Source organism: Agelaius tricolor, unplaced genomic scaffold, assembly GCF_023055355.1.
Source record: "Agelaius tricolor isolate 1412-34295 unplaced genomic scaffold, bAgeTri1.0.p SCAF_5, whole genome shotgun sequence".
NCBI classification, from domain to species: Eukaryota; Metazoa; Chordata; class Aves; order Passeriformes; family Icteridae; genus Agelaius; species Agelaius tricolor.
In genome coordinates this window covers 31,758,270-31,783,114 of record NW_027269265.1, presented here as the reverse complement: position 1 = coordinate 31,783,114, position 24,845 = coordinate 31,758,270, and the positions used below count along the sequence as shown (strand labels likewise).

Here is a 24,845-nt window from a genome sequence, read left to right as displayed (position 1 = left end):
CATCTTAACAACAAGAAAGAGATTAAAAATTTCCTTGTCTCCAAATACAGAATTCTTTATAAAGTTGGACTTGTTTTTCAGTGCTGGTCATGAACTAATGATGAACAGATAATAATATTTTTGCTTGTAAAAATTCCAATATCAGGAAAAAATTCATAGGAAAAAAGAAAAAAAAATCTTAGGTTTTAAACACATTTTAAAACACATTTTAAAACACATTTTTAAATATAATTAAGAAATGTAATAGTACATTTTATTTGGTTCTCTATTGTTTGAAAGTGGACTTACAGTAGCTAGGTTTCAGGAAAACAAAATATAGTGAAATACAAAACTTTAAATGATACTTCTCTGCTACACCTTCAGAATAGGATTACTCCAAAATCATTATAAATAGGAATAAAAGAAAGGCTTTCTTCAGTATATTTACCAACACTAATTTGGAATTAGACTTCATCTGGCTTTAGCTGAGTAAGGCAATATCCTCAGCTAAGGTCAAAGCAGCCTTTGACAATTACCTTGACAATTTCTCTATTGTACAGGTAACAAGATGTACTTGGAAGCCATCATATCAGCATCTTGTCATATTGAAAATCAGCAAAAAATAAATTAATGTCTTAATTGATAAGAAACAAGAAAAATGGTGCGCATATAGCAACACTATATATATAAAAAGGGATATGTAAAGAGATCTGTGTTCCATCAAAGCTGACAGAACAATACAGAGTATAAAAATATATTGTATATAGTACAAAAACGATGAGGCAATATTTCTTCACTTGCTTTTATAAAATAGTCCACCTTTTTCTTTCCTGAATGTTCAATAACCCATACTTTATAATACAGCCCATATTTTCTTATATGTGCAACTTTTCAAATCAAGACTTATTTTAATCTTGTGTCTTTGTGTATTAGCAGACATTTAGTAAGTAATTCTAAGGTACACAGACTATATTTTGCATATTAGTTGTCACATCTGTGATCAAGAAGCAAAACTATTTTTCTTCTAACAGCAGAGCAACTGCAATCTCAGTAGATTTTCAGAGCCTTCTTTCAACATAATAAACACACAGTGTAGATTTACCTGATCCACAATTTTTTTATTAACTTACTTTAGACATCTTGCTCTTGGTGTCTCCTGTTAAAAATGCCAAATTGTTGATTTCATTCTGAATCACAAAATTTTGTTCTTCTCTTTTAAAATTCTGAAGAAAAAAAATAAATCACCAGAAGTTTAACTTATCTGCATGTACAACATTTATATTTAAAAATAGAATGAAATTAAAGGAAAAGTGCATATTTTATCTTACATGTGATTTACACCACAGGATAAAAACTTCAGCCACCATTCGAAAGAGTTCATCAGAATCTGCATCTGGTTTCTTTAGCCAATTAGCTCTAATTACAAAAATAAGAGAAAGTTAAAAGAAGATACTTAAAAGAAGACAGTTTAGCATAATGATCCCTATTTAATAGATCATGTAACATTTTTCTAGTTAATATAGGAATTTGCATGTGAGCAAAAGGTGTGAATTAAAGGTACAGCTTTCTTTAAGAATCTTAAATTATTCAGGATTAAGATTTAAGAATCTTAAAACATGCAGGATTTGATTCTCACTCTAAGATTAAGTGAACTGTGTTCCTCCTGATTGTCTAATCATAGATTCCAGTATATTAAGTAATAAATATGAGTTTAATTATTAGGGTTTTTTTACCTGTTGTTGTCTACATAACGTATCAGCATTGGATAGAAGGCATAAAGGTCTCTACAAAGTATAGCAAACTCATCAAGAATGAGTAGCTCAGCTTCTTGGGTGTCATTTTTATTGTCTGCTTTCAGTTGCTCTTCTTCCATCACTATCTTCATAGCTTTTTTCTTCAATTTATCCAGTGTTGGAATAAAGTGAGATCTGAGAAGATCAGGTCTGGCTTTGCTGATGATGGGTTGAGCATAAACTATACATGAAAATATAGATAATTCTATGATTAATGCATAACTGGTGTTTTTCATTGTATTAACATGAATGCTGAAATTCTAGAAACAGTAAAGTTTATGGGGCTTCATAAATGTTACACCATAAAATTATTAATAAAACTATGAATGCAGCTTTATAAAAACTGTCTATTGCACGATTAAAAGACTGTGGATTTGGATTATAAGTATTTCAGTCGAATATAAATTAAACTATCATCATTTTGGCAAGTCCCATGTCTCTAAGTAAGAACCTAAACAAAATAAGGATTGAGACACAAAGTCCTCGGAAAAATACTTTTTGTTTTGTTTGGGGTTTTCTCTGTCTGGGATGGCTTTTTTTGTATTCAATGTCAGAAAACCACCAGAAGATAGTGTTCTGGAAGAAGTCCTTTACTTCTCTGCTACTTCTCTGCCTTGGGCAAGTTAAAATGAAGAGAATGAATGAGTAATTCAAGGTCATAGATCAATTTTGTACAAGTACTTCTATGCAAACTATTCAAGTCAAAATGCAAATTACTCAAGTCAAAAAATCCTTCCAAAAACAGCATGACTATATTATCGTCTTATGTAGATGAACAATCAGTACAAAACTGCAGGAAACACTCTCTACAACTAAGCAGCAAACTTCTTACTAAATTTTGATGGAATCCTTATTATTATTTAAGACCTCCTAGCATTTAAAACACCAAAAACACAGTACTAATGGGTACTGGTTACTCAAATTTAGCAGGAAATTACTACCTTTACATAGATTTTCTTGAAGTGTGTTATTGCACATTATATTCTTACATTGTATAATATGAATGATAAAATTTGGATATGGTAAACTTCTTTAGCAGGATAAATACTATATCTTATGTGATATTTTGAAAAAACTTTCAGCTTATTTAATAGTTCACATATTTATTCAGGCAAACCAACTAATTTTGAACTTGGGTTACTCCTGAGATTATTTCACTATTTACACTTTCTTTCCATGTTGTCCTGGTATTTCATGAACATAATTCACTCTACTCAGGAGTCTTGAAAATCAATGGAATTCACAACTCCAAATTAAGAACTAAGGCTCTTATACAGTGCATAGAGAAGGAGATTTTCAAAATTTCTTATGAAGAATAGAAATCTCTCTGCTTAAAGTGATGCTACAATGCATGCATATAACTAATAATAAAACATAAACATATTTCTCTTATTGTTACTTATATTTTAGTTAGCTTTCTTTCATGATGGTTCTAGTTATAATTTTTTGTTATTACATCACTGGGCAATAAGGTAAAGCATAGAAAAGTAATTAAATATTATTAGTACAATTACTGTTCAAAAAATATTTACAGTACCTGCAATTCTTTTCATCCAAGACGCTTCATCTATTCCCAGATTGTTGTTAATGATCTTTAGAATGTTTCCAAGAACAATGCTCAGATGCTCAGATGTTATCATTGTACAGCAAGGCCCAGCACTTTGAGGAACACTCTCAGAACCTCTTTCCCACCAGTAGGATAAATAGTTGCATAGCATGGGTAAGATCACCTCAATTACATGAGGCATTTCAGTATACCTTGCTCCAGACTCTGCTAAATCATTTATTTCCTTTATTAGTCCATCCAGCTGAGGGATCTCTGGACACATTTCTTCTACTGTATCAGGCATACCTAAAACTGCAAATAAGGGTAGAAAACCAAAATGTTAATTAGCAAAATAAAAGAGAACATCTATGTTTAAAGCCTAAATACAAATGGCTCTGATTTTTTTCCTTCACCATCTTGGACAGGCAGAGCTATAGTAACACTTTGGGGTATGCATGGGTATCTCCTTTCATAAATTGTGTCTTAGGGATGATGTGCATATATACAATAATGTAAATAATAGCTGCCATATAACTATGGCTTTACCCTAAGGTGTCCTGCAATTATCTGGTGAGTTATGTAAATGTGCAGAAGAGAAAGCTTATTTTAATATTGGTTATACTCTGGACATTGTATTCATAATTATTCACAATTTTTATGCTGGTTTACCAAAGATTAAATCCACCCTGGAGAAAGAGAAAGAAACAATTCAAAAGTATGGGGTTAAAATGAAATGTACTTAGTTCACAAACTATCTCCCAACAAAAATGCTAGGAAAGATTCCAGTTATCATATGCTTGTATTAGAAAATAAAGGATGCTTATTCAGCAATTAACAACACATTGGAATCTAGTGACAGTCACTCAAGCAAAATTCTTTCACTATTTCTGGATATGGTAATGGTTATAGTACAGCTTGTGTAAAGCAGACCTGTGAGGAAGGGCTAGCAGAAGCTTTTCCATAACTGCTTTTAAATGGAAAAAACTTCATGAAGCATATGAAATCAATCTACCCCTATTTATTTATTGTTTGTTTGTTTAAAGGTACAGAGATTTTGGCAGGTAGTAACTCTTTCATGGATCAGTTAGAAAAATGCTGAAATATTTTAAGATATGAGTCCATCGAGAGTAAGTTGGGAGAGAAGCAAGCAAAGAAATTCAATGAAGAAAGATTCACGTTCCTTTCAATAGAAACAGAAAACGGGTAAGGCCCATTGTGGATTCTGTCTGTAGATGGGGAATGAGATGCTGGAAAGCAATGTAATGGAAAGGAACCTTGGACCTGTTTGGCAGCAAGTTTATTATGAGTCAGCAGTGCCCTGGCAGCCAGGAGGGCCAGCCTGTGTCCTGGGATGCATCAGGCACAGCATCACAGCCAGGCAAGGGAGGGGACTGTCCCCTCTGCTCCAGGCTCTGGAGGTGAGGCCTTACCTACTGTGCTCAGTTTTGGGCATCAGAATATTAAAAAAACATCAACTTTTAGAGAGTACCTAAAGGGAGGCCACAAGTGGAGAAGGGAAAGCCTTATGAGGAGCTTGGCCTAGTTACTTGGGAAGTGGTCACAGCACCAGTCTGACAGAGTTCAAGAGGCATTTGGACAACACTCTCGGGGCCACGGTGTGATTCTTGGGGAATCCTTGTGCAGGGCCAGGAGTTGGACTCAATGATCCTTGTGACTCCCTTCCAGCTCAGGTTATTCTATGATTCTGTGATCTGGTCCTGGTCAAGCAAGGATATTCCTAGAGCTCATGGTACAGGTTTGTGTCCAGACAGTTCTTGAGTGTCTCCTGTGATGGAGACTCCACAACATCTCTGAGCAATCTGCTCCAATGCACAGTCACCCAAACAGGGAAGTTCTTCCTCATGTTAGGTGAAACTTCCTGTGCATCAATTTCTGCCTGTTGCCTGTTTTCTTACTGCTAGGCACCACTGAGGAGAACCTGCCTCCATCCTCTTGATACCCTCCCTTTAGATATTTTGTATACATTGATGAAGTCCCCTCTCAGTCATCTCCTCATGAGACTGAACAGGCCCAGCTCTCTCAGCCTTTCCTTATAAGAGGGATGCTCCAATCCCCTCATCTCTATTGCTCTTCACTGGATCCACTCCATTCCATCTCTTTCTTGTCCTTAGGAGCCCAGAACTGGATACAGCACTCACCAGGGCTGGTCAGGCCTCACCAGGGCTGAGTAGAGGGGCAGGGTCACCTCCCTTGACCTGCTGGCCATGCTCTTCCCAATACAGGTCACAGTGGCCTTCTTAGCCACCAGGACAAACTGCTGGCTCAGGGAGTTTGTTGTCCACCAGTACCCCCATATCTTTCTCCACAAAGCTGCTTTCCAGCAGGTCAGCTCCCAGCCTGCACTGGTCCATGGGGTTATTCTTCCCCAGGTGCAGGACCCTGCCTTTGTTGAATTTCAGGCAGTTCTTCTCTGCCCATCTGCCCAACTTGTCAAGGTCCCTTTTTCATCAAGGTTTCATGGAATTAATCATATTCTGCTGGGAGTTCCCTGCACCAAACTGCTTTGGATCACTGGTTAGACAACAAAACCATAGAAATTATTTTCCTGTCCACTTAAATCAGATATTATACCTCGTGTATTTTGCTACATAAACACAACTGTATTTTACCAAAAGTTTTTGTAATGTAGATATGTACCTCTTCAATTAAGCTTCAAATATTACAGTATGCATTTTTAGAAAAGTATTCAAACATCATGTTCAGAAAAATACCAAAAATACTAGGAGAAAGAGAACATTGTTGGCACAGTCTCAATAATGCAGAGCAAGGTTAAAATGGCAAGCAATGAAACACCAGTAGCAGGACCTCTCTGCTGAGGCATACATTCAGGGCTTTTTCATTATACAACTTCTATTATTTAGTTGGAGTGGAGTGAACAGGTTTAGAGGTTTGCTTTTTTTTGTGAGGCACAGTACTTACTTGCTCTTTCTCTTGCACTTTTTGTGTTGAAAACAGACAGTGGATTGTAGTGGTTGAGAGAAGGCTCAAGGAATGCTACTGGAATAGCAGCCGCAAGAGATGCTAAACACTCACCAAGCGCAGGACGCTGCCTGTATGTGAGAGACACTAAAAGTCATCTGAGAGGAAAAGTGTTTCGCCAGGCTTTCAGTGTCTGGCATACATGATAAAAAGAAGTATTAGTATTTATAGCTGATTTTTAAAATCTTTTTTAAACATTAGGAAGTATCTGACAACTTAGAAAAAAATTGATTTATCAGATGAAAAGAACTACCAGAGATCACCTGTGGTGCAAGAAAAACAGTTTTAAAAACCCCACCTCCACCAGTGTTCTGGTTCTGATCAGGAAAAGGTTAATTTTTGGCATGGACAGGACCCAGAGGCTATTCTATGCCACCTCATGTCATTCCAGGGACAGGGTTCCTTAGGGGTCAGATGTTGTCAGGGATCCTGTGTGATTGCAAGCAATTGCATGTGAATTTTTTGTTTCTTTCTTGTACACCATTGTTAGGACTGTTGCTCTTAGTGTTCATTGCCTTATTTTGTTGATGTTTCCAGTAAGTTGCTCTTATCTCAACCCAAGATATTTACTTTTAGTGCCTTCAATTCTTCCCTCCATCCACCACAGGGACAGGGGAGAAGGGACTGAGCAAGTGGCACATGGTTTGGAGTGTTTCTGTGGGAAATACTTAGGGAGTTCCATTTTGAAACCAACACCCTTATTTGGCACTCAACATCGGGCAGGAGAAAGGGTGAGATAACAACATATCTGACCAGAGTGGGTAGGAAGCAAAAGTGATCTAAGCATTTATTGTATTCGGTCCAGAGCCACTGGTCACATGGTTGTGGTACCTAACCCTGTATACATTCCCGTATATGCAATATGTGCTCCTCACAGTGATATTTTTCAGAGCAGGGAGAGGGATGAGAATTGCTTTGTTGCTGCACTGTGTAACATCAGCTTATGACATGATAAGAAGGACAAGGAAGATCATTTGGAATGTGTATTCAGTGCTGCTCTTCTGTCCTTACCTTGGGCACTACCTCAGGGAGTCCATTAAAAATTGTACCCAGCCTGTGGGAAGAAGAGGGCAGATAATTTTCCCCAGCTTTTCACCCCTTTAACCTCCTTCAGGTCTGTTACCTCTGCTTTTGAGGATTTTGGACTTCCCCTGGCTGTTAAGAAAAGGATGCTCTTATTGCTTGGTCTCCTGGGTTCCCTCGCTTTGGTTCACACCACCGAGTTACAAAAGAGATTTTTAGTAGAGTATTTCAGGGGAGATCTGCCCCAAGGGTGGATAGTCACAAAGGGTATGGAAGGTGGAAGAAAAGGGGCCAACCTTTGAAGGATGATTCTGCTCCAATGGTTTTTAAGTTTACCCCAGAGCAACTACAGTGCTTGAAAAAGTAGCAGAATATTTGAAGGAAAACTGCTGTGGCAGTTTCAGGGAGGTGCAAAATTATGCAACATGCTGGGCTCTAGCTACTATTTTGGGCACTGCTTGGTACTAGACAGCACCTCAGGGGGAGGAGAAGGAGGAAAGCAATGCATTGGGGCCACTCAAACTGCAGCTGAACCAGAGGAACAACCTGTGCCATTAGCAGTATCCCCTACACAGAAGAAAAAATACAGGACAGACAAAATCAGTTTTCTTAGTGAGGGAGGAAGAGGAAGTAGGACCCTCACCAGGAGGGAGACTCAGGGTGAGAGATAATCCCCTGACCCCTATCCCTGGGTGAGCTGTGTGAATAGATTTCATCCAGCAGTCAGGTGAGCCCCTCGTGACCTGACTGCTCCAATGCTGGGATATCGTGACCCACGATATGAAATTGGGTGGTAATGAAGGTGAGCATCTGGGATCTGGGATCCCTGACCTGGGATGTGGGCATTGCAAAAGGGATTGGGAAAAGGGCAGAAACTCTCAGCCTCTGGAGGCAACTCCTAGCATGTGTGAGGAAAAGGTATCTTTTCAAGGGTTGTCTATTAATGCACCAAGACAAGTGAAACACCATGAAGAAAGGTATCCAGTGAGTAGAGCTCATATATATATATATATATATATATAGAGCTCATAATATACCTCCATATTAGGGCTCAAAGTAATCAAGAATTACAGTATTTTGCATCCAGTTCTCAACGTTTATGAATCATAAATAGAGACTTTTAGAGAAGAAATGTTCATAGAAAAATCAGAAACAACTCCAAAATCCTAAAGAAGCTTAACAGTCTTTGTACAAAGGATAAAACATTTGACAAAGAAAGTTTGCCTTAACAGAGCAGCAGCAGCAATTGAATTAGGAATTAGTCCTGAGCCCCTGCAGCCAGCAGAACTATTTCAGCCATAAAAAGAGATATTTATCTATGAAAAGTCCACTATGACTCATTCTGCAATGAAAGGTAAAACTTCTTAATGCCCCTGTGAAAATTCACTAGGAGAAAAATGTGCAATTTGATCCTGAAACTGAACATTGCTTAATTTGAATAACTATTCAAGTCAGCTCAATCACTCACTTCTAAGTTTTCTGAAACATTGAGCCTTGTGTTTGAAATCCTACTTCCCACCTAGACACTGATGTCTGCCTAAAACTGTAATTTAGGAGTCTGAGACTAGTGAAAAACAAACTAAATGAAATCCACAGTTGAAACCTCTCACACAGCCTTAGAATAATAATTAGTTTCCTTGGATATATCCAATCTGATCCCTTTTCCATTCTAAGAAGACAATTGCTGCAGGCAAAGGTGATGCTGCTAGCTTCAATAGGTTTAAGGAAATTGTCCAGTGCTTACAGATTTTGCCAATCAAGTGGAGGCTTGTGCTCTGAGCTTTTCTCATGGAAAGGCAGCTCAAACACAATCATGTTTCATTTCCTGTGAGGAGACCCTGACTGCTAGCTAGATAAGGGGTAAGGCACTTCCTATTTTTCCTATCAGATCTATTATGTAAAGGAGCATTTAGAATTTTGAAGCCCAGAAAGAGAAGAAAAAGAGTATAGCTTTGTGATTAGAGATGGATGCATAAATGCTTGAATGAGAACACACAGCTTTTGCACACATGTGCATGCATGCAGAGTGGGAGGAAAGATCTGTCCACCAGACACCTCTTGCATTTTGTATGAAAGAATTCTGAATAAACTCTGGAAGGAAGGAATTGGAGATGGGCATTCCTCACACTAGGCAAAGCCTCCTAACCAGACGACAGACTTGAATTTCTTCCAGTTTAGTCTCTCTCTCCCTATGGATCTTACCTTTTCAGAAGAAAGGCAGCAAAAATTGCCTAAGCTAAAACTTTCACAAGTATTAGGATGGGTTAATCTTATTGTGGTTCCTGTCTTGTGATACACAGACAAGCAATAAGGGTTCTATTTTCTGAGCTAACACAGATTTGATCTCCTTCTATAGGAAGAAGGGGCTTGAAACATAGCAGAGCAACTAGATGCTTAAAGGAATTGCAGACCTTGGTCATTTTTAAATACAAGTAACTAGTGGTTTTCTTTGTAGAGCTAATGGTTGTCAGAATACTCCACATAACTCAGGACTTTATGCTCAGGACAACTCTTTTGAGAACCCTTTATAGACTTAGGTGTGAAACAGATGCTTCCTACTTAGTACTCAGCCTACTTATCACAGCAATATGTGGCAGAAAAACTTTGAGAACCTAATGGCAACTCAAAGAAAAATTTATCTCCTCCTATGGGAAAAATAGACTCTGTGCAGATACACTGCCATATGTAGAATAAGTTATTTACTTCTACTGAAGTTTTTTTCCCTGTGGAATTGAATGCTGAAGTTTAGCAACTATTTTCAAGGGAAAGTGTATTTGAAACATCTCTCACTCTTTCAAATTCACTTTTCATCCAAAATGCTTTATTACCTAAGCAACAGATTCCTAACAAAAAGAAAATTTTGCATGCTGAGTTTTACACTTAATACCTTTCAACATAGATGTTCTTTCCAGTCCCAAGGGAATAGAGGCTGCAAAGAATTCTGTAACATGAAACTTGTACATCACCCACTAGAGGAAAATGAAAATGCATTATCAGGATTTATTCAGCTAAGGATTACTTTTTAAATATCAAACATCTGTTTTATGCAATATCTTAAACAGTACCTAAAACTTTTAGCACATATATCACTGAACATTCTGAGTGTACATACTCCACATGGTACTTACCTTCAATGTCTCTAATTCCTGGTCTATCATCTACATTCATTCCAAAGCCTACTAGATCATTAGATATTTCAAGAGGACAGCAGACACTTATTAATAAAGATATTCCAGGTTATCACACTTGCAGAGTCCAATTTCAAGCTAAATTACATCATTCTGTGTGTGTGTGTCTAACCCTTAAGTACACGATCTAAAGGTTCGCCATATTTTTAAAGAAATTATTTTCATGGTTATCCATCTTTTAATTATGGCCTAAATATATACAAAATTTTGGAAAATAATTACAGACATTAGAAAGTAACAAAACCATTTAGCATATTGCTAAGTCTCTAAGAGTCATTTCAGTATTTTTAAACTAACTGATGCTAAAAACAGGGAAAATTTAAATTCAATGACCTGCAGTGGTTATCCCATGTAAGAGAAAATCCACAGGGAACTTATAGTGAGTTGTCTTGTTTAATATAATGAAACAGTACTTTTGTATGGAAAACTAGTCTCATACACACATTTGTTAAGAGAGCACTTAAAGGCATATTTTAATTTCCCTCTAAATGCTAGAAGAAATATTGTACATAATTAAGCTTATTGAGTATTGTTTTGGACATGTACTAGAAATAAGGTATTATGTTGCTAATTTCAGAATTAATTCTGGAAATGTACATGCTACTGAAAACAGAATTTCATTCTCTGAATCCATGCAGTCATTACTAAAAAGGATTTCTAGCATTATAACACAATAAAATTCAACACTAAAATAAAATACTTACAAAGTAAATCTATTCCAAAGTGATATTGTGAAATATGTTCAAAAATTGATGTTAAGATTGGTAACAATGCTACTGTAGTATAATTGATATTCTGGGAAACACCCTTCATTTGTGTTCGTGAATGAGTAAATTTTCCCAGTTTAAGATTTTCAGAAGTCTTTTCCAAGTCTTCAGCTGCATTTTCAAAAAAGGCACGCAATCCTGCCTTAACAAGCTCAGATCCTGATTTCATAACAGTTCTGAAAAAAAAAAAAATAAGGGAAAAAATATCAGCTTTGTCTTGATATTTAGTAGTTGTATAGAAATACATGTACAGATTATTAAATTCTGTCAGTGGTTGAAGATACCCACATGTATCAGGGAACTTCACATTAGGAACAGAAGAGAGCACTTACATCTAAATAGCAGTATAAGCAACAATTTCCTTTGAGTATTTAATACAAAATAACAACAACAAAGTTATTGATTGACTGATTCCACAGTCTTGCCTTTCCAGGTTTTTGTGGTCTGCTTTTGAATAAGATGATTCCTTCTCAGTAAATATCAAAAGTCATGAGAAAGCTCCTCTATAAAATATACTAAAAGCCCCCAAATTCTTAATCCCTATAGTTTTATGGGAGCCACAGTAACTAGGTGTGTAAGTCAGGACACTTCAAAGCCCCTAAATCTCAAAAATGCAACTGCAATGCCAGAATCACAGTCCCATTCATTGAATTTGTGCATGCTTCTCTGACACCTTACTGTAGATGCCAGTATTGTTCACAAGAAGTTCACAATTAGTTCATTGTCAGGCTACTGTGTAACTTAACCAGGCCAGAAAACAGCTCAAATTCAAAAAACTTCTTGCTCTGTTTTAATCTACACAATCACTTCAATGATAAGCAGTAAAAGTTAGTAAATATAACTATGCCCATATATTAATATGCTCTGCATACTTCTAATGACAAATTTTACACTATGCACTAAACTTTCTTAATATCTGCAGGTACCACTACATCCAGTTTCAATGGTCATGTCATTAATATCTCCCCATAAAGTCTTCAAATGAACTTGGAAAGTTTGACAAGTGTTTTCAGTGTTTGAATGACAGACATTGAGCAGAAAAATGTACGTGAAACACTTTAGACAAAATTTGCTACTGTGGAGGGCAATATGTGAATTGTTGATGCTCTTAAGATCTTTGATTACTAATAAAGATTAAAAAAATACAGAAGCAATCCGATTGCTTCTGAAAAGCTCTGTGAAACCTTAGTAGTTTGCAGCAGGTACAAAAGTTGCAAACTTACCGCGTGTCAAGAGACTGAGCTAAGATGTGCAGGCAGTTCACCATTGTAGCAGAATCGCTTCCTGGTTAGAAAGAGACACAATGAGAGCACAATAGCACAGGAAACATAGCATCATATAACGATCCAAAATGGCCTTACTGGAGATGCACAGTTTAAACAAGACATTACCTAAGTCTCCTACCTTAGGTCCCTGAGGAGGGAGTTAAGTCTGATGCTAGAAATAACTATTCATTTTTTTAAGTCAATTTCCATATAGGAACTAAACAGAATAACTAATGCCTACTTGGGGCATGTTTTTACCACCTAACCTCACAACATTCTGAACTCTGTATCTTGTAGCACTTATATTTCTTTTTAAAGTTTTTTACCAATATCTTTGTAGGAGTTATATTATTTTTCCTTACATCCCCTTTTATCCATTGAGAAATTAGTCTATTGGATTCAACAGATGGATGACAGAAATCAAAGTAATTAGTGTAAGATTACTTTTGAAAAGCAAAAAGTAACTGCAAACCACTGATATTTTTTTTCATGGAGTCTGGAAATATGACAATGTGCTGTTTCTTCCTGCTTTGACACCTTATATATATTTTATTAAGTGTTAGCTTCAGAGCCATGTTCAATGACCTTACTGATTTCACTAGAAGCTTATGGAGCATTTAATAGAATTTTGGCTATAGTACTGAAAATCTTCAGGTAAGAGAAACAATGGTTATGCATTCTTTAAATTTTTATCAAGATCCTTCTTAACTACTTACCAAAAAGTGAGATCCTATGTCTAACAAGAGCAGCTAGTTTGCAGAACAGGCTAAAGTACAGAAGAACAGAGAGAGCAAAACGAGACAAAGATGAAAAACTTATTTAGAATAGCAGGTAAAGAATAGTAGGAATATGAAAAGGAAAACAGAACATAGTTCCTGGAAAGCGTGCTTTGAGTGATACGTGATGATTAACAGTCAATTGCATTAAGCAGACTAACATTTTGAAGCTCCTGAGATCTTTCATTTTCTATACTTCACCACTTCAGAGGTGTCTTGAAATCTAAAACTTTTTTGACAGTGGTTTTCAACAATTGTGTACTATATGGCTGAGTCATTCTTTATGGCTATTATTTATGAATAAGTAAGGACAAGAAAAAGATGAGAAACATTTTAGTGTTTTACTTGGCATTCTGCAGGAAATAAATTTTAAAAATCCTCATACTATTTAAAAAAATTTGCAAGGATGTCATTTGTAAATGAATAAATAAATCTGTATTTACCCTCTGATGATGATAATATGAATCCTAAATATATACACACTAGAAGAGCTTCTGGCAAGTATATCAGATACTTGCATATCTAACCTACCTGTCAAAATAGTGGGATGACTAAGAGAATATGGCACCAACACCCTAAAGATTAAAGGGGTTACTTCAACAAAGACAGCTGACAGACTTACGTATCATTTGGGCCATACTTTACAAATGGAATTAGGGCATAAGAAAATGAAGCCATATACCTTAGGACTTGGTATGGTCTCATACTAACCACAGATTTTTATTATCTTCATAATGGTAAGGAGATACTATACTTCCTATAAGATGAAAATGGCAGATAGTCACTTCTCTCAGTGAAAAATGCACAAAGAATTATAAGATATTTCTGCAGTTATACTAGCAGGTACTTGTGCTAGACATCTAACTTCTTCATGTGCCTTTTTAAAGCCACTTTAATAGCCCTAGAACACCTAGGGCTATTAATCCTCCTATCTTCATGAAGACCTGACTGACTTTAGAGAGGTAACAGGAGTACTCAGAGAAGAAGCATGAAATCGAAATGCAATGAAGTGACACTTCCATGCCCCTGAGCCTGGGTTGTCTTTCCCAGCTCCTGGAGGACTATCTTGCAGGTTTGTAAATGTCTGAGCCGAGTAAAGCAGAATCTTGGGGACTTACCACTCTTACACACAACTGCTCTATAAGGACTGCCACACACAAAGATGGAAACAGAGGGTAATAATAATTTAGAGAAATGCAAAAATGTGTTGAGAGATAAACTGAAGAGTGGAATCTAGGAAGCTGAGTCCTGGGCCTGCTTATGTAATAACACATAACCTTTACTTTCAAATTTTATATCTACTTTGTACTGGAAAAAGCAGTTAATTCTGGTCAACAAAGTGAAGGAAAGTTAAAGAAATCTGAGAAACTGGCAGCTAAACTAAGAAAGCATGACAGTAAAACAGTTGGAAATACTATGATACAAAATTTCCAAAAGAAAGTAACTGGTAGCATACTTCAAGGAGAAGGAAAAGCCTGGCAAATTATTAAAGTCATCAGTAAAACACAATTAAATATTATTTAATATTATTTTCAAATTTTAATCACAGGAAAGAGAAATTCCTATTTTCATATAGGCAGCACATTCTAAATTAAAAGGCATTTATTTTTAACAGAATTTTCTAGAAAAACTTTGCGTCAAATGGCTGATTCCATCCAAACAGTGAAGAGATGCAAAAATTATGAAATTCCAGTAATGCTTGTGCTGGGGCAGAAGTAATTTTGTGTAGAATCTGTATTTCCCCCTAAAAAGCTGTCTCATGGTATTTTTAACACTTTTTTAATAGCTGAAAATTTACATAAGTGTGAGACCATTTAAATGAACCAACAGTGGAAAGAGTTTTAACCAGAAACTGCCACCCACAATGAAACAAATCCCGTAAGAAACTAAGTAATTCAACTGCTCACAGAATAGTTTTTTAGTATTTTGATGTTATCATCTACAATTACATATTGTAAAATAAATATTTATTATATATACTGAACTCTTTAATTGTGTGTATATATACATATATATATCTATATAAAATGAAGAATGCAAAGATGAGGAATTTTATTCACTCACTGCCATTCTCATGTAGAATAAAATATTCACTTTCCAGGTAAGGAAAATAAGCTTTTGAACTTTCTGTTTTTCTCTACAATCTGAGAAGAGACCTTTGGTTATCTGAATTAAACCATACTACGGATAATTTTTTTTTTTTTTTTTTTACTTACCTTGCTACCATTTCCTTTTCCTTATTTGATGCATATCCACTGCTACTGAGGATTTTTGATGGAGAAGACAGGAAGTAGAGGCAGTGATTTGTAAAGTATTGATCAACCAATGGTAAAAGAACCTAAGAAATACAGACACAAAACGTATTGTTTACAGAGCACAATGGTAAATGTAGCAGCAATGCTTTGATTGGTCAAAGTTCATAAAAAGAATTTTAGTTCTTTAACTGTATTTTTTTATTTCAAACACAAATTCATGTAAATTAAAAAGTGAAGTCTTAAAATTGTATTCAAAATTACATAAATAATAAACAGACTTCCACAGAGATATCTGTTTTGGATCTAATACTGCATAGGAGTATTTCTTTCTGCTAATTAGATGATATGCACTTCAGTGATATCTTGTGGCAAAAAAATCAGATTAAATTTATATATTCAGTGAGAGTATTTAATATCATGTAATGAATAATCTGCCTTTTAAATGTTATGTTCCTTCTCATACAGAAAGAGATATATTGGAGTATTTTGAAATATTTGAACCCAGCAAATATCCTGGGATATTTTTGAAGAGATTTCAAAATATTTGATAACAGTTTGATTATTTATCATAAAAAATGGAAAATATGTATTTCCATTATGTGAAAAGCAGTCTAACATTATAAATTTACATATTTGTATAGTGGAACATATATGAACATGAAATAATCACTCACTTTAGCAAAGAATTTTATTTCTTGGTCATGTGGAGATTTTTCAGTTTTTCCACTGGTTACAATGGCTTCTGCAAGGATACAATCAAGGCAGACACAAATAAGAAGCTGTCTAATAATAAATAACACAATAGATCTTTCAGATAGACTTGAAAAATTAGTTTTACTCAAAAATAAAAGAGCAGAAACTGTTTAGCTAGTTACAAATGTTCAATTATTTAATCTGAAAATTAAAAGACATTATTTAAGTTTTCTAAATGCAATAAAAATAGTGATCACTAAAAATGCAAACCTATCAATCAAATATTTAAATTTCAACAATTTTATTTTAAAAATAAAACCTCCAACTTACCCAAATGTGCAATAAACTCTTGAGCAGAATCAACATATTTTAAAATTTTCTTCAGAAACTTAAAGGCAAACCTCTTTTCCATGGATGAAGCATCCAACTCCATGTCGTTCAGGCCCCTGTTTTTAAAAGCCATAAGAGAAGTAGCATTGGTGATGACAGTAGTACTAATGGTGACAGTACTAGGAAGCATTTCATGCCTTATTTTTTTATTGGGGTAAATTTTCATGAGAAGGAGAAAATGACCATGGTAACACTTAATTATCAACTATCTAGGAGGAAATAGAGAAAAATGAACTGACTTTCATAAGAGGTATGATAGCTTATGATTAAAGTATCCAAAATACATGCATCTTAGGATAAGAACTTTAGAGTGCTACCTTATTGCACAAACAAGCCATCATGCATCTGAACCTAACAAAGTAATGCATTGGTCACTCAATTTTTACTGCTGGCACATTTACATTCCAAGTGCTTGGGAAGTCAGCAGCTGCATCTTTACAAAGTCAGCCTAAGTACTAACCTTCATTTCATTGATCACTGTTAAACTTCATTTTGTCCTTTAATTTTATGAAGGAACAAAGCCAAAATTACTTCAGCTACTAAATGAAAACTTAAATGTAAGTAACAAACTATTATATTATTAAAGTATTTGAAAAATTTCAACAGAATACAATCATTTCTAAAGAGGCATGTATTGTTTGTTCTTTAGGATAAATCCATATACATAAACCATGGCTGATCATACAAGATATTAAAGAGGAATAAAAATACGTGTGGTTCTCTGGGCCTAGATTTAAAGTACTGGATTTGATTTTAAGTACAAATGAAACTTACATGACCAAAATTCTAAAATTCTTTAGGATCACACACAAATGAAGGTTGGAAGGAGTAGGTTCAAGGATCAAAATCTCATCATGACCCTGGAGATGGTATAATATTTGGCCACCCTCACCATGAAAAAATAATGGTGAAATATTTTCTTATATCTAACTAGAATTTTCCTTGTAACAACTTATTACTTTTGAGGAGTTAGTGTTGGACCTCATTTTCTCTATAACCTTGCATGAAGTAGTTCACGACAGATATAAATCTTATTGTGGCCTTCTGTTTTAAAACTGAATATATCCAACCACTCCTCAGAGCCTCTCCTGGCATCCATCCACAGAGCATCTCAGTGGCCTCCCACTTGAGTGACTTTGTTCTCAATGTCTTCCTTAGTGCTGGAGAGCCAAAACTGGGACAACATATCCTGAGAGAATCTCATAATTCATCAACCTGCAGAACACACTCACTGATAAAGCCTGGTACACAGTCAGCTTTCATCATCACAGGGACACATTTCTGATTCATATTCAGCTTGCACAATTCAAAGAGCTTTTCTGCACATCTGCTCTAAGGCTTGGCTCCCCTATTCCTGGGATTACTCTATCCCAGGTATAGGACTTTGGATTTACCTTTACTCAACCTCATAAGATTTCTGTCAGCCAATTTCTCCAGACTATCAAAGCACCTCTGAAGGGTAGCCAGACTCTCCAATTCATTGCTAAGGGTTCATTCCACAAATCTGCAAACAATGCTTTCTGTCTTGGCATCCAGGACAAGAACAGGGGTTTTTTTCATTACCCTTTTGAAGTCACTTAATTTTAAACATTTTAAAATTCATTCTTTTTTCAAACGTACTTGCTTTCACAAGTCATTAATTCCTTCATCTTCATTTCCTAGAGGTTCTCTTTTACTTTTGTTTAGTTTACTTCTTCAGAGTCTCTTTATTCCAATATCAAAAGAACTAAACTCTGATTGAGATTTACTATTGGTAGATAGTGGGTGACACCTGGGACATCTAACTGCTTTATCCAGTGAGGAAGTAACTGAGTGACATTAAGGAAAACCTCTGGTTAATCATAAAAGGCTACTTCATCTGCTTCTACACAGCCTCTTTAAGCAGTAGCAGATAGGAAGACTCAGCCTTTATCAGTTAAGAGAAAATAACCTGGCCAAAGGACATGCAGACTACAGAGGAGCTGACCAGTGTGTAAGAAGTAGGGAAGAAGGAAGGAACAGGTAGTTTGTGGCACTGAGGCAGAAGAAAGAAAGGGACAAGAAAAAAAGAAAGTTGCTGTACTCACTTCTGTGGTATAAGAAAATGATCATTTGTACTGAGTCCTTACCACTGGTATGGGAGTAAATTAGGGAGGTAAAATGGAATATTAGATTAGCAGTTTGAAACCAGCCATGAGAGAAATCCAAGCAAAAAAGTAAGTCTGAGAGAAGGCTGATGCAGCAGAAATTTTAACAACAAAAAAAAATCTAATAATAAAATATATGCTCTTGACCATGTCAGAGCACAGTTAAGAGTAAAGAAACAAAGCCAGAGAACCAAGGAAGACATTTCAATCCCATTTTAAACAAAAGCTTAGTAGGACTCTAACATCTCATCTTAGTTTAATTTGTGAAAAAAACTATTTTAAGAGTAATAGTTTGTATGCTCTGATGACTCTCTATTCATTTATCACCTGTGCAATCAAATTATTTAGTATGAATTAACAGCCATGTATGCTTGAGAGGCATCTTCTGCTGCCTTACTTTCACTAAGGAGACTAAGTACTTATCTGTATTTTCAATGAGGTCACTGTAAATATTTTCTTTTTCAGTTTATAAGAAGTCCTGGCTCCTAAGAGATTACACATAATTTCCTAAATATTGAAAGATGTTGATAGGTCTGTGAAGTATAAAAAACACTATCCAAAGAGCTTGCAGAGATTAAAAGATGTGGACCAAAATACTACGTTGTTTCAAATACATACTTGAGTAAGGCCTGAAAGATTTATCTGTATGTCATAAACACACTAAGTGTTTTAAAAATGTTCTCAGCAAAGAGCAAAAAACCCAAAAACAGAGGCAGATGGTATATGTGAAGTACACATGCTGTTCCGCCTATACATTTCCAATTATAAACAATTCCTATGTTTTAATGATTAGTCCAACATTTTCAAGAATGACATCTTGAAATGTGATGATTGCAATGAGTACTTCAAAAGATTTTTTTAATATATATATGCATATATTCATCTGAAGAAAACACTGAAAATATGATCATCTTGATTCAAACTGATGCAGACAATCACTGCAAACTCTTTGCCCATATCAATGAAGAGTTTGAACATGCTTTTTCAAGTTGATTTGTCCCATGATGTAACACTGAAAAAATTTATTTCCTGACCCAAACACATGCAGCTGCAAAATTTGAGCATTTCTACTGGTGTTTCAAAAGATCATTCATTTGCATTAAGTAGACCAGCTTTTCTTATTCAATGGCTCTGAAGCAACTATGGAGGTTATAAAAATATTTGGTGGTATACCTCCGTTCTGGGTACAGGCTGAGAGCCTACATATTTGGCAGGAAGGAATTTTTCTCTGTAGCACTACAGAAGTGTATTTAGAACTGTTTTCTCATCTCTTAGAAATATTATTAATTCTTGAAGTGAACAAAGTTACATTTTGAAGATCCAAAAAATGGGTTTTTATAAATTTCTGAGTATACTTTTAATAGAGTAAAATACTTGAAAGGTAGATATAAATGAAAATAGGAAAGATCTGACTCTATGCATGTAGAGAAAAATTTGTTTATGGATACAATTTAGTTCACAAAAATGCTTAATGCCAGAAAATTGAGGTTTCCTATGTGTTCAGGTGTTTCACATCAAGTAAAAGAGGAGAGTTATAGTATAGTAATTCACAATTCCATCATATAAAGCAACAAACTACAGTAAGAAGTCCTCACAGACCAGCTTACTTTGAGACACAGCAATTCAAGTTGCAGTAAAACTAAGGATGTCTGTGCTTTTGCTAGAGTAGAAGTTAGTGCCCACAAAATACAGCCACTTTGTCTTATTACTTTACAGAACTCAAAGCAATATTTTTTAAAAATACTTGATTAAAAAGCAGTTTTACATAGATATGTTTCAGTATCAGACCTGAGATTAGTTTTCCCATGATCCTTACTGACACTGCTGGCTGCTAACTTAGACATTTTAAATTATCCTCTTGTTTAATTACTCTACTGTTGCACTTTTTATTTACTATGATCACATACTGATTAAAAATGTTGCCTGAACATGCTGTTTTAGAAGAGTCTTTCTGAACATGAGAATGGCTCTAATTGATAGAAGACATGCTGAACAGTAATTATGTTAATAACTGCCAGTCTGCAGGGAGATAAGATTAACATGCTGGTTTGGGCACTGAATGCAAGCAAGCATCTGAAAAAATGTGCAACTTACCGAGATATGATTATACCATTGACTTGAAGGAATTTAAACAGCTCTTGTGCCTTTTCACGGTCCCGTGATTTCTCCTTGGCTGTCAATGTGTCATAAGGTACCAGTAAAGGATGGCTACCTCCACCTTTAGTAAGTTGAAAGAACTGTAAGTTTTTCTACTCTAAGATTTATTCTGCTTCATGTACAAAAGGAACTATTCATTTTTCATTGTCTTACACTGTCATCTTTCAGATTGTTTCTTTTCCCTCATTCTCCTTGTCTTTTTTGGTGTGATTCGCAGGATTGTGGCTTACCTTTGCTTTCCAACTCCATTTTCTTCTTTTTGGCCCATATATTATGGTAGTTTTCTGCCATTACCTCAACCATTCCCTACATTAGCATCAGAAAAAACAATATGTAATATTTGGTGATGATTAAAAATTCTGTAACTCTATTCTATTTTCTATATTCTATATTTTCTATATTCTACATCTATTAAATTCTACAACTCTACACAGTCTTAAGTCTACGCTCTTGTGATACAGAAACATCATAGTTAAGTGGAATTTCTATATTCATCTGTTCTTTGAAGTCAGCACAAGCACATGATACACATATTATAACATGCTATTGACAGCCCCTTCCCTAGCTTCATGCTTGCTTTTTTCTGGGAACTCAGGAAGTACCGATGGCATGAACAGAGGAAATTTCATGTTTCACTATGTAAATAGCATGCACCCTTTCTACAACAGCTTATCATAATGATAGTCACAAATACACTCATAAAACCTATCAAAATTCAACTCATTCATAATAATGAAACTAAATACATCCATTCCTTTCCGCATAATATATGCAAAACACAAATACGAACCTGAAGCTCCCTAGAAAGTGCCACATTTGAGAGATCAAGTGGTGTTGGGCTATACCCATTTCCCTGCAGGGGAAAAGAAAATTAGTCTCAGATAAAATATTTTTGGATAAAAGAACCAAATATTAAATTACAACATCTCTGTTATTTACTTGCTTAGACAAATACCATTCCCAATTTTATACTTTCTTGTGGAAACTGTTCACCTATTTTGCAATGTACTGAAGGCACTGGATGATCAAGGGAATGGGCTTGCTAGTGTGGAAGCATGCAAGTTGCTGCAGATACATAATCTCTCTATTCACAATACGTGGTAAGCTGCAAAGAACTAAGCTTTTAGCCTAAGAGGAAACCAATCATGAGACATACAAGATGTGCCTTCAAAACATGACAGAACCATGTGGGAACAGCCTGAGTGAGCTCTGTGCTAAGGATGAGACAATACAACAAAACGATAAATTATTTTCTTGAGGAAATTAAAGACTAAGAAAAATCAGGTGAGTAATATATGAACACAATCTTCAACTGGTTTAAGTGAGAAAGCTCCAGTTCAAAAACCTGTGAGAGGTGCATGTAAATGTGAATGGTTACATATAAATCAGTGATTTCAAATGTCTGCTCAAGTTAATTATGGGCTGAAAACCTCTACTCAGTCAGGTCTTTGTCATGCATCTTCTTGGCCAAGAAGGCCCAACTGCAGAACAAGTTCAACTGGCTGGAAGCAGAGATTCCAGGGACAGCAGAATTTCCTATAAGGGAGTGAGATTCGCTGAAGGGATAAGAAATACTGAAGTATTATGTTGTAAAGAGTGCTCAGGGGCCCCTCTTGGTGAGCAAATAGTGGGCGTGGAGAAGGAACCCAACACAGGCTTGAGGTGCCAGGTGCTGATGCTCACAGGATCAGTGCTGATGCAAGTGTACATAAGGAATTAGCTTGTGACACATCTTTGCACACTCCATCCAGGACTTGTGTCCAATGCACTGCTTCTTAACTCCCACTATATTTATGTACAAATGTGTGTAATTCACCTTGAGGGGTATAATAATAATTCCCTAACATTCATCATAATTTTAAACAGCTTTCCTCTTCCAAGACATATTGACCAGCAGTCTCAACATGTGATTATAAAAATCTACAAACGGAAAAAATAATCTATCATCACCTAAAAATTTTGCCTGTAGATTTAAAAAAAACCAAAACTGTATCAAATATGCAATCTAATTTGTCAGTCATAATTATAACCTTAACAAAAGCCCATGTTAGACTCTTCTGTTTGACCAAACAAAAAAAATTGCTATATTTATTTTTTTATAAAATTAAAGACTTTAAATGCTTCGTCTTTTTTCTTTGAATGACTATATTAAAAAGCTTTTAAGTTCTTCTAATACAATTAATATCTATGGTCTCCTATAGCCTCATTGTCTTAAAAGCTTTTTGGAATCCCCCCTTTAGTGTGGCAAACTGTTTATATACAGTGACATGACTTCCAATCTTAGAACTCTACCATTAAAAGATTCTTTTCACTAAAAGAATATAAAATTGACATAATTGTTTATAATTTATTGGTAAATTAATTAACAGGTCTTTTGTTTTCTAAAATCAAGGTGTTCTACCTTACCTGACTAGACTGAGATATGCTGCGAAGCTTTTCATTTTCACGCTGATGTATCATTGCTTCTCCTCCCTCCTTGGTCCTTTCTAGGCTCCATCCCAAGGCCAACATGGTTTTCAATGATTCTCTGGCAGGCCAACGATAAATTTCCTTTTCCTTTGAAGAAATAATGTAAATTTTTTTCTGTATTTAGTAACAATAAAAATATTCTGTCCTTCTCTACTAAGTGCCACGTACCACAAAATTATAGAAAATTTCTATATTGTATGAGAACACAAAATATAGTTCTTTTTACATGAGAGAAAAGCTTTGAAATACCTTCAATGAAAAAAAAAATATTCTTAGTGGCATTTATTGTTGGGATAAGTGTTAGAAACTAACAGCACTGCAATGACCCCTGGAGCAATAATGTAGATTGGACCTGGAAACTTATTCATTAATTCCACCAGCAAAAAATAATAAAAGAAATCATGGTACTTGTGAGATAAAAATTAGTTAAACAAGTATGTATCTTCAAATGCATCAAGCACTCAAGACCTTTTTTTAGTCTTCCTGTATTTATATCCACTCACAGATACAGAAGGTTACTGAACTACACATATCTTCATATAAACACAGTTACCAATCAAAAAATAGGCAACAGCCCATATTCCATCACTCCTTTGAAAAGTAAAAGTGTTAGAAAAAGTCTGAAAATATGTGGCAAAATTCTGAGTATGCTATACTAAGACTTTTCAAATCAATTAAATAACAGTATTTCAGGTTGTATCATAAACCAGTTGCTCAAAATGACAGCTTTTAGGGATAGGCCTGATTTTTATAATGAAAAGTTCTAATTGCAGACAACTTAGAAAGTTCTTCTTGAACTGCTTCAATAGCAACCAAAAATGCTTTGGCTCCTCTCCAAAGATTCCAAACCAATTTACAAACCTTAGGAAACTCAACCTCTAGGAAACTCAACCTCTTTAATCCTTCTTGATTCTTGTCATGTCTATTTTCTGAACAGGAAATATGTGGTGAAGAGGGACATAGGTAATTGACTTGTGTCTCCCAGTGAATCATTACAAAAATAAGTAACAGAATTCAAATTTGCTTCACTCTTCTGACAGCTAGAAGACATTTGTGCCTAGTCAAGGAATTCAAAATACTTTAGATATTTTTCTGCATTTTCAACTGAATCATCTCCTACACATTTTTTACATTTTTCTACCATCTTTCTAGAAGACAAAATTGCCTTAATATATGTTAAATTACACTTTCATTAAGGTCCAGGAGTTTCTGCCAGTCATTCCTCATCCATGGGAGCCTGAAAAAACTGTGCTACTGATACTTCTGAATTCTAATTTGCCCAGGCCTATGAAGAAACAATTAACATTATGCCTAATGGAAGTAAATTATACAAGACTCAGTGTAAGATTAACTGAAAAATCAGTTCAGCATAAAGTTGTACCTATTAACTGTAAGAATTCTTGTTGGTTCCTCTGCCT

General features: G+C 35.3%; 1 protein-coding gene across 1 annotated transcript in view; it reads right to left on the bottom strand.

The window, feature by feature from the left end:
• RYR3 (ryanodine receptor 3) overlaps positions 1-24,845 on the bottom strand; it is a 195,126-nt gene that overhangs the window by 45,692 nt on the left and 124,589 nt on the right. Inside the window, exons 55-70 of the mRNA XM_071427042.1 lie at positions 23,365-23,514; positions 21,749-21,811; positions 21,189-21,264; positions 20,896-21,019; positions 16,616-16,731; positions 16,267-16,334; positions 15,554-15,675; positions 13,278-13,327; positions 12,520-12,580; positions 11,234-11,472; positions 10,229-10,310; positions 6,259-6,389; positions 3,310-3,630; positions 1,713-1,953; positions 1,308-1,395; positions 1,110-1,202 (exon numbers count right to left, since the gene is read on the bottom strand). Of these exons, the coding sequence (XP_071283143.1) occupies positions 1,110-1,202; positions 1,308-1,395; positions 1,713-1,953; positions 3,310-3,630; positions 6,259-6,389; positions 10,229-10,310; positions 11,234-11,472; positions 12,520-12,580; positions 13,278-13,327; positions 15,554-15,675; positions 16,267-16,334; positions 16,616-16,731; positions 20,896-21,019; positions 21,189-21,264; positions 21,749-21,811; positions 23,365-23,514 (2,025 nt within the window). The remainder of the gene's footprint in view (positions 1-1,109; positions 1,203-1,307; positions 1,396-1,712; positions 1,954-3,309; positions 3,631-6,258; positions 6,390-10,228; positions 10,311-11,233; positions 11,473-12,519; positions 12,581-13,277; positions 13,328-15,553; positions 15,676-16,266; positions 16,335-16,615; positions 16,732-20,895; positions 21,020-21,188; positions 21,265-21,748; positions 21,812-23,364; positions 23,515-24,845) is intronic.